We start from the raw sequence: 16,406 nt of genomic DNA on the forward strand, positions 1-16,406 counted from the left end.
TTAGTTTGTTTACATAACATTCCCAGTTCCAATTAAGATGTTTAACAGAAAAGAAGGAAAAATTACTTTAATAGATAGAATGTGGACACTGTTTCAAAAAAAATTCCTAGAATGAGCATAATGCATGAAGAATAAGGAGAGCTGTTAAACTGAAAATTACCTCAGCCCTCAACTGCTGCTGCTCCATTGCAATTACTGATGCTTGTGGACTGGTGGACATACTTTCCTCTGGTTCCTTAAATCCTGGGGAGTTTCCCACATCTCCACTTACAAAACTGACAGCGTTTTCAATCAAGGTATGAACTCCAAGGGATCTTGAGAGGTCAAAATCGGACTCAACAAATGAGTAGGAGGATGTGTACAACCAATCTCTGCTGTGTTTCAGTCGAACCCATGAGTCACTCAGAGATTCCATCTGACTGTGTATTGCTCCTAAAGATACACACAAGGAAGCTTCATCAACTCCAATTCAGGTAACACATTTTGGCAGTAGGTAAAGACTGAGCTGCTGCTACTGACACAGGTGGAAAATGAATATTCATGTTATTTATACCATGCATTAAGCAACTTAGAGCAAAACACTTGATTTAAATTTACAGCAATTTCCTTAAAGAAAAGGCTGTATTTCTTTTAAATGTTCAGCACTATTGTAACAAGCTGCCATGTGAAAAAAAACAAAAAGAAGCCACTCAAACTGCTCAGCTTAAAGCTGGAACACTGAATAAAAAATGCTTTGCAGATAAATGACATAACAGTAAAGAAAAGATTTTCTACCAACAAAACTTATGCACTTGGATATTTCCTTTAAGTTTTAACATAAAGCAAGAGTGGATTTTAACCAAGCCACTGTATTTCATAGTTTTGAAAAAGCACAATGCTATTTGAATGAAATATTTACAAAATTCATGACTGCAGAAGAGAACAGAAAGTTTTTTAGACTAAAAAGAACTCTGACTCAAGACAGACCCATGTTTTTTAAAACACTTCTAGAATAAGTGTTAGATCTCTGTCATGTGGCAGTTTCACAAGTCTATTTTCAAGTATTTCCTATCATCAGTATATCATTACCTGAAACTTTACTACCACTAATAAATGGACTTCTTCAAATGAGCATCAGTCATCATTCTGCAGCACCGGAATGTACCACCATAGGTTTGATCCAATTTCCAAGAGAGTTTTGCTAGAACTCCCTCCCTGGCACAAATGAGTGCCATGCACTCAAGCCATAACTTCATTAGGAGTCAGTTGATAGGCATCAGTCAGTATTTTCCTCCTTTTTTAAGTGCTGTTTGCCCACTTGGAGCCATGCAAAGTATTACAAGAGGGCACACCCTGCTCAGAAGAACTTCCCATCTGTACAGAGACTGTCTGGAGACCTCTGTGGAAACCTAAACTGTGTTTACACTCGCTTTGAATAATTTACATAATGTACAAAAAATGTTTCAATATTTATCTACCTTGTGTACAGTAAGTTATAATTTGGAGAATCACAACCTGCTCACAGCACTTGTAGAAATCTGTATTACTTCAGTTTTAAACATCTTTCTTCAAGGTATCATCTTCAAACATTATTAAACATAGCCATTTTCAGAGAAAAGTCACACAAAGTCATAGGAATTCATCTGTCCAAAGCTTGCTTTCAACAGCAAACCTGAGTTCCAATGGTAACAGCCAGATCCAAATTACAGGGCCTCCTTTAAATGCTGCCTCCCTACAGCAGCTGCTCACAGAACAAGCAAAGACAGACACAGCAGTTTTGAACTTGGGCTAGCTTTCCTAGCAACCTACATCACTTTTTTCCTGAAGTAAAGGCAAAATGCTGTTACTCTGCCAATGAGTCAGCACGTGCAGGTCACAACTTGCACCTTCATGCAATTTACAAATTAAAATACTGTGAAATTTTGCTTTTCTTTTGTCAAACAGGTTACCTTCACTTAGTTGCCAAAAATTTAATTGTCAGGGCTACAAATTATGAAAACCTCTTCACATCCCATTCTGTTTTCAGTAAATAGTGTTAATGTGCATTTCCATAGTATTCCTTACTAAGCAGACTGCTATGGCTTCAGAGAGAGCCATCACAGTACTTACGTCATACAGACTCAAGTTTATTTTGGATAATGCACAGATAATGCTCAAACACTTCTTTTCAAAGTGCAATTTAATTTCCTAATCTCTGCTGCTTTACATAATACAGTAAGACTACATGGTTTACAGAGAACAACCTATTTTATCATCTTTACTGTGAAAAAAGTAAAGAAATTCTGTTACTCAATTTTACAATTGATACCTGGCAATAATATTTAAAAAAAAAAATATCACCTTTACTCTAATTTCAACATCAATTGTTAGAATAGTTGCTTTAAAGCTTTTATTTAAAATCTAAGTTACATGGGGAAGTGGCTGGTGAGAAACATAAGTAATACAGAACAGAACAAACAGGTGCTAAAACATTCGGTTTCATGTAGGAAGCAGTTCCCTGGCAAGTGCATGGTGAACAGAGCCCAGGGGAGAGGATAAATGAAGCCTCAGATTACTCACAGAAGCACAGCTAAACCATTTCCTAGTCCACAAACATTGCCTACAGAGCAACAGCTCTTTCCAGAAGCCCCATAAGCCCTCCAGCCTTTGTACAGCAGGAGAGCTCAAAGCACCCCACAGTGACTTCAGCTTCCTCCCCTCCACCTGCCCACACTGCACTATGCCACAGCACAGAATCAAAGCATTTGTCAAGAAACAAAAGCCAATTCCAGTGGCTTAAATCATAAGCTAAAGGAAATCTTTAACAGGATTACAGAATATCAGAAGAAAATTTAGTTTTGATAGGCAACAAACCTTATAAGAAGCCCAACTACATATTAATAAAACTCTAAATTATTTAATATTTTAAGAAACTATGACATCTTAGCTAACTGTTTTAGTACAAAATGCAAGAATATTTAAATATAAAACCAATGTAAAAATATTTCTAATTTGGAGAAAAACGCAATGATTACAAGTTACAGATTAACTGTAGAATAGAAGTTATAATTGAAAGGATAGAGTTTAAACACAAATATCAGAAATCAAAGGAGAATACTCCAGAACTAAATATGTTTAACCATTAGGGCACAGAGTAAATTCTTCCCTCTTGAACATACTACATATCAGCAGAATAATCAAATATGTGACTACATTGGAGCTCAGCCTGATTCTGTGTAACATCAATCACACAGAATCGATTGCAGTCCAGCGCTTCCAGAAGCCTGCACAATCACATGAACAGAGCTGCACAGATGAATAAACCTGAAGCTTACAGTAAAACAACAACTTTACTTGTCCTTATAAGCCAGCTTGTAATAATGAGCTTTCTAAATGAATGTGGCACAGCTGCAATGCACACTTTATAGAACAAAGGAAGCTATGTAGGGAAGCTATAGAGACAAAAAATAAACATGCCATCAGTTACTTGCTTGAAGCTCTTCTTTTTTCTGGGGCTCAACTGGCCAAAAAGGAGTAAATACACTACACCACACAAGAAGCAGAAGACAAAAGCACACATTTGAAACAGAAGGTAACACACTCATAAAATCTCTGTCTCATATTATTCTGACTTAATCAGTCTCATCTCAATTAATACAATATACCAAGCAGCAAGGCATGTGGAAAAAATATTTACTCTTGTTTGGCATGAATACAGCCTAGATACCAATCTTTCTAAATTCTTCACCTTTAAGGAAAAAAGGCATAATCCCCTGTAGCACAGCTGTATGCACTCATGTGTATGTATGTTGGCTTGTAGGTTCAAGTCCCCTCCTTAAGCATTATTTGTCAATTTTCAAAGGCAGAATTCATTATTACAGGTACACTAAAATATTTCAATTCCATCTGGATTTCAGTTAAGTTGCTGCTTTTTTTGGAGTACCCCAGCTGTGTTAGTAAGGCACAGCAGTACACTCAAGTACACTGAAATTCACTGAGTTAAGCTGCAGATGATAAAAAGCCAAGAGTGGAGGACTCTCACTGATCTGTAGCTGTTTGTGACTGCCCTGCTGGCTGTGCTTTCCTTACTGCTGTGCAGATAGCATGGTGTACAGCACCCCAGAGGCACTGTACACAACATGTATAACATTTGGAGGCACACTCTCTGGATCTGCAAAACTGAAAAAAATAATCTAAGCAACAGAAAAAATAAAAGGCTTAGACACAAGGGGGAAAGAGCAATGTGCTGCTCATTACCCCTCACTGCAAAATTACTCAAAAAGACTTTTTCTGTATGTATGGAAGGAAAAGTTTACTAATAAAGAAACAACCGAATAATAGCAGGGAACAAGATACTCAAAGGATCCTCAGGATGAAGCAGGAATAGACAGTTCTCTTTCTGAACAGACAGAATAATTTAAGAAGGTAATTAGAATAAAGATTGGACTGAGTGGCTGTGATGTTAATGAAGTTAAAAGAGAATGCTTTTCCTTCCACACTCATCGAAAAGACCATAGGAACTCATAGTACTTTATTGGTCACAGCACACCACAAGAATAAAGATAAAACTGAAGGGGAGTCACCAAACATCCACAGCTGCCACTGCACTGTGCTGGCCACATGACAAGGGGTAGGCAATCCAAAAAAGCTGCAAGTTACACCCTCACCAAACACTGGGACATGCTTCAGTTCTAGGAGATAACTAGGATTGACAAAACAGACGTGTTACAAGAGACAAAAAATCATAAAAAGCACTCAGCTGAACAGCCCATCCATTTATCACACAAGTATTTGTAGATCTTTTCCTGACCTTGACAGATGTACAAGGAAAGTTTTCCTATAGATGCATTCTCTGACTCTGGCATTGGTTATCAACCAAAACTGGCATATGTATCACCAGCACAAGCAGATAAGCTTGCATTACTGTGTGCTAACTCCCAAGGAAGTCTTCCAGTACCAGAACAGTGGCATCTGTACATGTTGTGACAGTGTTCAGTTTGCAAATGAGCTACTTGAGCGTCTTTTTAGGTTCTGGGCAGATTCACTGTATTTACCCATTTCTTCTCAGTGTTCAGACCTGGTAGAGAATCTTCTTGCTGCAATAAAAGTTTTGATGAAGTCTACTCTTGCACTATTCCTCACTTCCTGAGGCTTGTGACAAAAGTAACATTGGCCTAGGCAACAATCCAGGAACCATCATTCATGAGACATATTGCACCTGAGACTTAATCCAAGATTATTTCCTAGGCTACTCTTAGGACACAGAGGATGTCAAGTACAGAGTTCTGTGTCAGAGCAATGGCAAAGCTAAAAATGCCAACTTCAAAGAATGTCCTGCAGATCAGGAGTTGACAGAGGCCTTCTGACAGATCTTCTAACCCTGAGAATGCCATGATACACCTGCTGTAACAGTAAAAGCAGCTCTAGTGCATTTCTTTATTTGCTCAACTGATTCAACTGATTATGCATGGACAAGGCATCACTTTCCACATTAAATACTCTGAAATCTAGTGAGTGTTGCCATTGATAACACCCTTTGCAATTCCAAAAGACTTTCAAAGGCACGAAACCTCTGATATTCTGCTCAACAATTAAGCCTTTTAAACCAGAATTCTTACCTTACCCAACAGTACTGAGGCTTCTGTTACTGAGGAATATCATAACTCAACCTAATTCCTGTTTGCATAATCCCATGCTTTTTACAGATACAGCAGACCTGAGTCATGATTCTCAGGCAGATTCTGCATCATCCAGATGGCAGTGGGACTTTTTAGTCCCTCCACCACCTTCTATCAGGGAGCTCACTGAGATTCCTCAGTATGAAGCAGTAACAAAGAGCAACAGGAAATGTGGATGCTTGGTTCTGAGATGTGCTGGTGTTCAAAGGATGCAAAGTAAAGCAGTGTCTTCTGAATAACAAGCTCTCCAGGTTCAATCACATTTTATAGTAAAAGCTTGCTGTTAGCACAAGAATGGAACATTCCACATAAACTTCTCTCAAAATTTTTTTATTCCTGAAGTCACATGAGTGAAAACAGAATGCAGATTTCTGACTCATTTAACAGGAAACCTCACTTGTTTCAAAAGAGCATTACAATTGCAGAAACCAGAGTGAAGAGTAATAACCAAGGAAATACTATAACAAGCCACAAAGCAACAGGAATTCACACAACACAGAGTGGGTAACAATTATTTTAAATGCTATTTTTAAATGCTCAGTTTTAACACCTGCTAAGAAACTATAAACTGTATGTAATTGCAAACATAGTTTAACTTAAGACACTCCTAACACTTATCAGGTTACTATTCACTAGGTAAACAAGAGAACTTACCCCTCTTCCTATGAGATGCTGCCAAATCCAAATCAACATTTCGTCTTCCACTCTAAATTAAAAGAATAATAAAAGCCTCATTTCCTCAGGTGATCAGATGTGGTGCATAATATTAGAGTATTTACATTTCATCCCTCACCATAAAAGTGAGACAGTTGACAGAGCTATAATTTTTTTTAATTATTTTTACCCTTTTTTTAACAATGATGAATTAAGGTACCAAAACACAGCTAAACAAATGTTTCAGATGTACTTTCCATCCAAACATTCTATTGACAACCCCTAAATACATCATACTGGTTTACTTACCAGTGAATAACCTTCCTCATCTGATTCTGGCTGAGACAAATCAGATTCACTTCTTGACTTCATCAGTCTGTAGCTTGAGTTTGCGTGGATTGAGCGACTTTCTGCTGTAAGACTTTCACTCCTGCTTCAGGTGCAGGCACATTGGTGTGCACACACACAGAGAAAAAAAATGCTGATATTACACAAAGGTAAGATAGCCAAATTTAGCAGCTGCCACAGTTTTATTTGGGAGGAGACTATCACAAAACATCACAAGACCACATTAAAGAGGAAAAGAGTGGTCTGATGACTTCAGTTATATTTTAAAAGGGTATTAGTAAGTTCTGTTACTTCTTAACAGCCTTATTGGTCAAGTGAACAAATGTCAACCTCAAATGAGTGATTGCTCTAGAGCCTTCATAAGTATTACACAGAGTAACAGAAACACTCTGAGAGGACAAGAAACAGAGACAGAGTAAGTTGGGTGAAAAAGCACTGAACTTATTAAAAACCCACCCAAAAAATGCATCCTAAAGTTGATATGCTGGAGATGAAAGCCACTTTCACAATGACAGAGGCAGCCACCCGTGCTTTAGGGACTAGATTTCCAAAAAGAGGCAAAAAGAATAAAAGGGTACGGAATATATATAATTTTCCTCCTCAATACCTTAATATCTTTCCCATCAATATCTTAATTTAAAGTATCAAAAAAGGAGACCTAACAGCAAGTCTTATCCTTGCCTATGATAGGAATATCTGTAAAAATCAATCATGAACAACACAGTTGTCATAATAGGCTTTGAATCTTTTGTTTTAAACATACACAGTTGGGTTTTTTTAACACTACTATCTCGGACATTGGTATGGTTCAAAAAACCACAAATATGGTAAAAAAAAATCCAAACACAAAAAATGAACAATTTTTCAAAGTACCTCATGCTGTCTGTACACTTGATAATCTGAACTACTTACCACTAAGCTCAACTTTGAAACTTAAATAGGGTACACACAGAATAAAACTCTTCAGGCTTAGTTAGCATGGCCAAGAAAAACTGAGAAAAATCACTCTTTGCAACAGAAGCATAACACTGCTCTCAGCAGTAATTTTCTTCCAAATAAAACTGCAATAATGCTCAGAGGAAACCTGGGGTTGTATAATCAATTCTAAAGGGAGTAGAGAAGAGTTAACCATGGTGTAAGAGTCAGCAGAGCCCACCTGGTCATGAGCCCGATGCCCTCTGGAGCAGCAGAGGGAGGCTGCTGGAGCTGCCCATCCTCCCTTCGCTTCTGCAGCTCCTCGATGGCAGGGCTCACGCCCAGGATCAGCAAGGCACATCTGTGGATCACAGAGTTGCAGGCAGCAGTGTACACATCCTGCCCTTCTGTCAGATCTGTGCTGATCCTCCGTTCCTGCTGGGATTGAGCAGGTGGATCATCAGCTCTAGTCCCCGTGCCCGTGCTCATCCTATCGCGATCCCGACTGCGAGCTACTTCACGGGCTGACAGGAAACACTGAAATATTTCTGTAATATGCAACACAAAAACAAAGTCTTAGCTTCTAGACAAAGCCACAGAGAATAAAATATTCATCTACATCTTGGGCCAAGATCTGCCCCACTATAAAGAGCAACTAATATTCTTCTAACAGTAAAAGGATACAATGCTAATACAGTGCCATAAAAGAAGTCATGCAAACAAGTTAAATGGAGCATTTATACAACGTTAGCTTTAAAATGAAGGACAATGCACTTTGACAAAACACCAAAATTCTTTCAGTATCTTACTGCAACCCAACTCATGTTTCAATAGCATCAAATCAAAAGAGATTATTTCACGTCTGTCTTTCAGCAGATGTATATAAAATAATGCTTCTGTAAATCTGTATTGTAGACATCAGAATATCTCAAATTTGACACTGGAACAGTTTCAGGCTTTTATTAGCCTGAATTGCAGTGAACTCATTTAGTATTCACATTCATTTTTATCTAAAAACTTACCTGCACTATAAAAAACACTACCATCCTTGTATAAAAATAAACCTCTCAAAATGTTTATGCAGACAAATCTTTCATAATCTTCTTAAAACATTTTCAATTTTACCTCAGAGTGAAGGAGACACTGTCCTTCCAAAGCACATGGCATTATTTACACACATAGCCAGTACTTACTCCCAGCTGTCATAACTTCATGTTCTCTTTCCTCCTCTTCGTCTTCTTGCTCTGGGTGTCCTTCCTCCCTGTCACGTTCTGCCTGCTCCTCCATTTCTGCTTCTTCATCAATTGTACGAGTAAAAGAATGTTCTTGAGTATCAACATCAGCAGATTCTTGGTTATCTAGCATCTTGATTAAAAAAATTACACACATGAAGTGAAATTCTCACCAAAATGAAAGATGAATGTACAAAGACATGGGCATTGAATAAGAGGTTTCTTCCTACCAAGAAGCACTTGTGATACTGTGTGAACTATACAATGAAGACAGTTGTTTACATTCAAGGTTTTAAATAGTTAAGTTGGAAAATTTAATCTTCCTTTTGTAACCATGAGCAGAAAAATGTCTCCTTGTAATGCTTACTTACACTCTACAGTCAAACTTTTGACACTTCAGCACCAAGGCCTTCAGAAACCATAAGCCTGGGTATATTGTATAAAAGAAAACCAGGTCCTTTTTCCCAATGGCATTAAATCTGAAGCAACAAATCTACTCCATCTATCAGATTTGCTGTATTGCATCTGTAAGTTTGACGATTTCTGGGAGTAACAGAACTTACTGCATGCACACCCAATGCTTTCGAAGTGCTGAGCCTCTTGCAACTATGTTAAACCCCTACCCTGAGAAAGGAAGTGAGCAAGACACACATCCCCATAATATTAACCAAAAGCAGGAGACATACCTACACTATTTTTAAAAGCACCACTAGTGCTTTACAATACAGCTAAAAAGCCTCTTAATCCTGATGCTGCACGAGAATTTTGTTCATTAAAAATATCATGCTTGTAGATTGTAAACCACAATTAAAAATCCTATCAGAGAAACCTGCTTTAAGGACTACTTTGTATTGCCAAACAGGCCCCAGTCCTGTAATTCACTGAACACCTTCATCATTAATAATGATCTGGCTTAATAAAATTTTTCAGAAGTTGCCAGTTTCAGGCCCAGTGCTCTCACATCAGACATTCACATAGGGGTGACAAGGACAAGTTGCCCTAAAGTAATGCTAGGACTAAGAAGATAATGTGGCCATGGAGGGAGGAAGATGGGGTAGGCAAGGAAAGGGAAGAGAGAGGTTCAGAGATCAGAGGCCCAGATAATGCAGCTGGATTCAGGAATGGCAGCCAGACAAAGCTGTGGCCTGCCCAACACAGCTGAGTTATCTCCAGCTAAACTGTAGGGCTTCTATGGCCCAGCACTCTAGAGATGGGAAGAGGGTAAACCAGGCTCGAGGCTGGGCTTGGGTCAAATGATGCCAATCAATCATTTCCTTTAACTGAATTAGTATCACACACTCCAGCCCAATGGATTCCTAATTACACCCTGCCCATTTTCATTTGGAAACTCGAGAAAGTTTTACAACAGGATAGAAAAAAATACTGGCAATTATGTAACATTTTCTAAATAGCCAGTAAATCCAGAAGAACTGCAAAGAGATGCACTTTGAGAGCCTTACCCATCTGTCTCTGGAGGATGACCTGGTCTGAATAAGCTCCATGTTCTTGCAGGCAAGCAAGCGACTCCGAACTTTATATACACAGCGGTAAACTTCTGCCAAGGCCTTACCAGGCTGGTACCTACAGAAAACCACATCCAGGCCAGAAAAAAAATCACACAAACTTCCTTTCAAAAAGTCAAGCTGAACTTTTAATAGCAGCTTTGAGTTACTTGCCTGCTCTCACCACAAGCTTGACTAAGTAGACTCGTGTGTTTCAGAAGAGCTGCAAGGACAAATCTGGACACAGTGTCTAGGAGGGATTCATTACTTAAAGTTGCAGTATCCCAATCTGAAAAAAGAAATGATTTATCAAAATTGGCTACCATTCCCAAAACCAGAAATACTTGTTTTTTTCAATATTGTAATCAAGACCTTCAGCCATTTAATTTTTAAGAAACTGACTTTTTAATTTCAAAAAACTTTCCCCACTTTCAAAAGAGCCAGTATGAAAATAATATTGCTCCACCATGACATAACTGAACTGCCAGGCAAACCTTCACAAAGCACCACAATTCTCCGTGGGTAAATAAAAAATTACTGTTCCCCATCTTTACAAATAAGTTCATGGTATATTTTTGTGTTAAATATTGTCTATAAATCCCTGTGAACAGCTGTAGAAATGACAAAACGTACCTGACCACAGGAAAGTCTAGTCTAAAACACCTGCTCCTCAGCAGGTTCCATGATACTGCCTGTCATGGAACTCTACTAATGTGAGGATACAACTTTCAGTCAGCTGAACAGAGCAGACCCATATCGACTTCTAAAGAACCCAGTTCCACAGCCTGATTACACAGATCAGCCCATTTGACTCAGATTTTGCAAGCAGACAACCAGCACTGTTTTTACTGGAATTCCCACTTCTGTGGAATCCTGTAACAGAATTCCCTGTGCTGTTCTCCACAGGCACACAATACCATTTTCTCTTTTCATCTGGTTAAGCATAGCCAGAGCTACAGAAAATTATCTCTGGATACAGCAGTTACAGTAAAACTACAATGCTCAGTGGATCTCAATAAAAGGAACCTGGAAAGACTGAGCATGAAACCCATATTATAGGCAATAAGCATGAAAAAACTATTACTACTGTAGGACCAGCCTCCCAGAGACTTGAAAAACAAAAGCTGACTTACTCCTTCATTCCATTCCTAAAATATTTTGCAAGTTATTTTGCCTTCCCCCATCTCATCCCCTTTAATTTTTCTTTTTAATAGCAAGTTTTACCCTGCTCTACTCAGAAAATAGAAAAAAACAACAACTGAGTAAGCAAACAAGAGTTTCTTCTTACCAGTTCAGAGGGAAAACAACACTGAGCTACATGTTTGCCAAGCACTGAAATCAGTGTCAAAAGCAAGTAACAGGAAAAGCAAAAGGAAGATCACAGAACATAATAGTAAATTCAGATTATCATGTTGTAAAATTAAAAATCGCTGCCAAAGAAAATGCAGGATTATGCTAGGCGTGTAGTTGGAGCACTTAACTTGCTTTAAGCATACACAGGTATTTTCAACCCCTTACCTTTACTGACAGCATAGTCCTGCATGCTGATCCACAGGCTCCTGGCTGGCTCTTTTGTACAGCCCAAGGCCAAATCAACATAGACTGCGATCTCCGGCCTCAGCTTATAATCAAAGGGCTTCTGCTCCTCATTTCCAGACAGGGCCACTTCTAACAAGGAGCTCATGCATTTATCTAACAGAAGGGAAATACCAAAGAAATTAAACTCTGCAAATGTTGAGGATTAGACATATCTATCTAAAAGCATTTAAACTACCTTTGACCTTCCTCTTAGTTTTAAAAAAAGGAAAAAAATCAAGACATGTCATTGTCCTTCCACAAATTCACCTTATATAGGGAAGTGACTTAAAAGACAATCTATATAAAACCTATGAAGATTTAAAAGCATTATCCAATTCTTCTTCAAGAATTCTTCAAACATCTGCATCATTATTTCTACCTGAACTGCACAGCTATGCACTTGCAATTACTGCCTGGACCCATTTTCAAACACTCTTTTTTTAAGTCTTGAAGTAGCCTACTCAGAACCAGAGGGAGGAGGAGATGTGAACTAAGAGGAACAGGGTGCAAAGAAGCACGTGCCCCATTCAGATAGGAAGGGATGACTGGAACACCACTGCTGAGTTGTTGATAATTCTGGTGGATCATAAAGAATGAAGTTTGCTATGAATAGTATTGTTTCTAAATAATAAAGAAATAATTTTGCAAGTAGAATAGAATAGAAGAGATTTTTCCAATAATTAATATGAAAAATTAAGTTCTTGGAGTGTCTGTTAAATGCTGAGCATCTAAGAGTAAAACATTTCCAATTAACTGTGTGAAGTCTGTGGTCTTCCACTGAGAAATTGCAAATTTTTTCTCCAGAATGCATTTCCAAGACTCTCAATAAATTACATCATAACCTTAAATACCATTTTGGAACTTTTTGTATTACTCCACAAATAGACAAGAATGCTGAAAGACAAACCTTCACTACAGAGACTTATTGAAACATCATCAGAAATTTCACACCTGAACACATTTCCACTGAGCATTAGGCACTGGCACTGACAGCTCACCTAGATGAGGAATATCCATCTCCACTCCATCGCTGAACAGCGGCGTTTTGAGCCAGTAGGCCGTGTCCTGCTCCTCAGGGGACACTGGAGGGCCCTGCAGCATCCCCCCCAGGCAGCGCCCGATGAGCAGGGCCACCGTCCTCTCCAGGTCCACCAGCCACACCCAGGACTGGGCAGGCTGCGGCAGGGGCACGCCCGCAGGGTCGATCAGCTCAGGGCCACCTGCAAGCATTCAGTGCCAGGTCAGTCACCCGTGCCCAGGTGTCACAAACAACTCCAAAATCCCAACGCTAATGGCAGATCTTGTCAACATTTCCCAGTTAATCACAGATTTGTCCCTCCATCAGCAACCTTTCCACTGAAGAAACAGCAGCTTGGACAAACATTGCTGAACACTGGAACCACAGCACAGCACAGCAGAGGCCACCACCATTCATGGCACAGTTGTTCATGAAGTAAAGGCTCTTTTAAACTCTGCCCAAGAACTTGCTTTGTCTAATACACACTTCTCTGTGTTCTGATAAACAAGTATAGATTAAGGATACAACTGGAAACAGCTCTCAGAGCAGAAAAAGTACTTCACAGCAAGGGATATTAATATATTAAGGAAACTGAAAAGGGGATGCAACAGTTTTAAAAAAAACAGACATCTTAAAAGGGAGAGCTAAATTCCACTAGAATAGATGCCATTGTTTATTTCTCAGATTAAAAGCAGGTTTGTTATAACACTTACCATGAAGAGGCCACTGTAATTCCTGATCCTCCAAAAGGGCTGCAGCAGGCAAGAGCCTGTTGAGACGATCTAAAGGGGGCAGCAGATCCAGCAGGTAACTCAGCAAAGGCCGGGCTACTGACACTGGCAGCAGCAACAGTGAGTTCACAATCTGGGAGAGCATACTGCCAGCAGCTGATACATAAATCACATCTGCAGAGAAAAAACCAAACCTGAATTAACTATGGTTATGGAATTATGTAAGCACAATTTTAAAAGTCAAAGAATTGCACCTCAGCTACCTCAGAATGTCTTAAACAATAAAGGTTGAATTGATGGGTTTGTTTAATTATTAATCTCTTATTTTAGTTCCATGTTTCTCAGTAGTCACAATTATTGTACTTCTAAAAAGAGAAATCTATAACTAATGAAACTGAAACAATAATGCACATTCTGTATTCTGTTCACCTTCACATTCTGGAGTGAAGGTGAACAGAATGGAGAACTCACATTCTCCAACCTGTGCTTTTCCTGCACACAAAATATTCTATCAAAAACATGAACCAGCCATTCCTGGGTAGATACCTCATCTCCTCCTTTGGGGAGCCTTGGGATACCTAATTTATGCATTAATTTATATAATTTATACATTTTCCTAATTTAATATAGGAAAAATAAGGGATTTTTTTATTCAAACCTAAGCAAAAAAAGTGGCCTAAGTTTATAGAGTCACCATTACTGATTTTTCCATGGACAGTTACCTCTCAGTTTTTCCCCAACACTGCCATTCCAAGAGCTTTCCTTGAGCAGTGTTGCAGAACGGGAATAGATATCTGTAGCATGAGGCAATAAAAGCTGAAGGTGCTTGTGAAGCAGTGCCACACTGCTGGAATTCTAGAAGGAAACAAATATAAGAACAATTCTGTAAATACATATAAGGGGTACACTATTTAAAACACTTCAGCTTTCAAATACTCAGAAGATTTTCAAAAGGAACCTTACAACATTCTGATACTGAACACTGAATTATTTTTTTCTCTCCTAAATGGTAAAAATAAGAATACGCACCTCAGTAACACTGTTGATGTGGCAATAAGCCAGCAATTGTTTCTGTAGGGAACATAGAAGCTCATGCAAATGAGCAGGTTGGCTGTTTTCTGAAGATGATGTACCTAGCAGAAATTTATCACTGTTTTTTTCCAGTTCTCCAAAGGCTTGGTCCTATTAAGACAAAAGATAACAATTAATACTGCTCCAAGTACTATAATACTTTATTATTACCTAAAAAGAAGCATTTTCATCTTTACTATGTGCACCTGTAATTACTGAAGAAATTGGATAGTGTCAAGTGGATCATGGGATAAGCAAACTTGAAATTCCAATTGTTTATAAAGCCACAGGAATGACTGTGGTAGCTGTCAGGCAAACATTTCTAACATTATTACTTTCACATGCAGCAACACTTTTATTCCTCACCAAGGATAACTAGATTCAAAAACTCAGTTCCTAACCTAGCCCCCAAAGCACAATGTGTTAAAATAATTTAGGCACATGTGTTAAAATTGTGGAGTAATTCCTTAGGATCTGTTGTGGGCTGATGCTTAATATATCTCACATCATAATCCCTGATTGCACTATCCAGGATGGCAGTAGAAGGAGAACATAGATGGCTGCTTGACTTCCCTGAGAATCCATTGGAAAAACTGAGTTAATTTCAAGCAGCCAATTCAAAGCAGACAGGTCCACCTTGCTGACTGAAGGAGGTCTAGAGAGAAGAACAAAACACTGCCAAGCCTGTGTTGAGGAGCTCCACACTATGCCAAGAAGCCCAAAGCTCTGATTTCTTCTCACTGTTGAATTCAACTGGCTGGTTGATTAAGAAGCTGGGTCAGTGATTTGCTCCCATGTTCCCCTACACTTTCTAAGAACAACAATCTGGCTGACACACTGTGTTCAGTAAGACCTGTACTTGCTGCTCTATTACAAGGTAGTTACCACCATAGTGAAGTTAATGAAATAGATTAATGCTCCTGGTGTCTGCATATTGTTCCCTGGTGGCTGAGATTATACTGGCAAACACAGTATATCAACTATTTACATCTTGTGTTATGTTTTCTCTTCCAGAAAAATGTGAAACCAAAGCAAGAGCAATAAAATAGTCTGACATGAAACCAGCTGCACTTACATAAGTCACCTTAAACAATAAATACCACTAGAGCAATATTAGAACCATATTGTTAGAGATGATTTAACTGGCTTTAGTCCACTTAAGGACACATACATGTGGCAGTACTACTTCAGATAAACAAAATTAGCACCATTTCCTTAAGATGAGGGGGGAAATATTAATCCTTCAAAATATCAAAAATTAATTATAATTTAACAAGAAAAAATAATATGAAGCCTGTACATACTGTATAAAATCCCAAGTTTCTAAGAAGAGTCTTCATTAAGATTTCAGCTAGATGAGTGTCTGGATGACTGCTCTGGACAGCATATGTTTGATCAGAGAGGTTTCCATAGCTGATACACATGGAGGCAGTTTCTGTGCTATCAGATGGGGAGCTGTAGCCAAGCAGGGAAGCTACATGGGTGTGATCCTGCAAGCTGGTCAGAATGATGTCCAACTGCATTCTCTAAACAAGAATGTTTAGACACAAAAATCACTCTTTGTTAATAAAGATAAAATAATGAGCTAAGAAGAAAAAAGGCATCAGTCATAGTTACCCAATAAAAATCTTCTAATGGAACACAGAAATAAGCTGGAAGGCTTTACCAAAATTCCAGGTTTTCATGAAGATTTGTACTATTAGAGAATGGATAAATATACT

At 38.6% G+C, this 16,406-nt stretch overlaps 1 protein-coding gene across 1 annotated transcript in view; it reads right to left on the reverse strand.

The window, feature by feature from the left end:
- HERC1 (HECT and RLD domain containing E3 ubiquitin protein ligase family member 1) overlaps positions 1 to 16,406 on the reverse strand; it is an 82,823-nt gene that overhangs the window by 41,329 nt on the left and 25,088 nt on the right. Inside the window, exons 14-26 of the mRNA XM_054272421.1 lie at positions 15,990 to 16,211; positions 14,644 to 14,796; positions 14,337 to 14,469; positions 13,597 to 13,788; positions 12,864 to 13,085; positions 11,806 to 11,979; positions 10,462 to 10,576; positions 10,246 to 10,366; positions 8,747 to 8,918; positions 7,795 to 8,101; positions 6,600 to 6,720; positions 6,291 to 6,342; positions 161 to 432 (exon numbers count right to left, since the gene is read on the reverse strand). Coding sequence (XP_054128396.1) covers positions 161 to 432; positions 6,291 to 6,342; positions 6,600 to 6,720; positions 7,795 to 8,101; positions 8,747 to 8,918; positions 10,246 to 10,366; positions 10,462 to 10,576; positions 11,806 to 11,979; positions 12,864 to 13,085; positions 13,597 to 13,788; positions 14,337 to 14,469; positions 14,644 to 14,796; positions 15,990 to 16,211 — 2,256 coding nt within the window. The remainder of the gene's footprint in view (positions 1 to 160; positions 433 to 6,290; positions 6,343 to 6,599; positions 6,721 to 7,794; positions 8,102 to 8,746; positions 8,919 to 10,245; positions 10,367 to 10,461; positions 10,577 to 11,805; positions 11,980 to 12,863; positions 13,086 to 13,596; positions 13,789 to 14,336; positions 14,470 to 14,643; positions 14,797 to 15,989; positions 16,212 to 16,406) is intronic.

The sequence above is a fragment of the Melozone crissalis genome, unplaced genomic scaffold (assembly GCF_028551555.1).
Source record: "Melozone crissalis strain CALT ecotype California unplaced genomic scaffold, PUWL_Pcris_2 ptg000014l_1, whole genome shotgun sequence".
Taxonomy (NCBI): domain Eukaryota; kingdom Metazoa; phylum Chordata; class Aves; order Passeriformes; family Passerellidae; genus Melozone; species Melozone crissalis.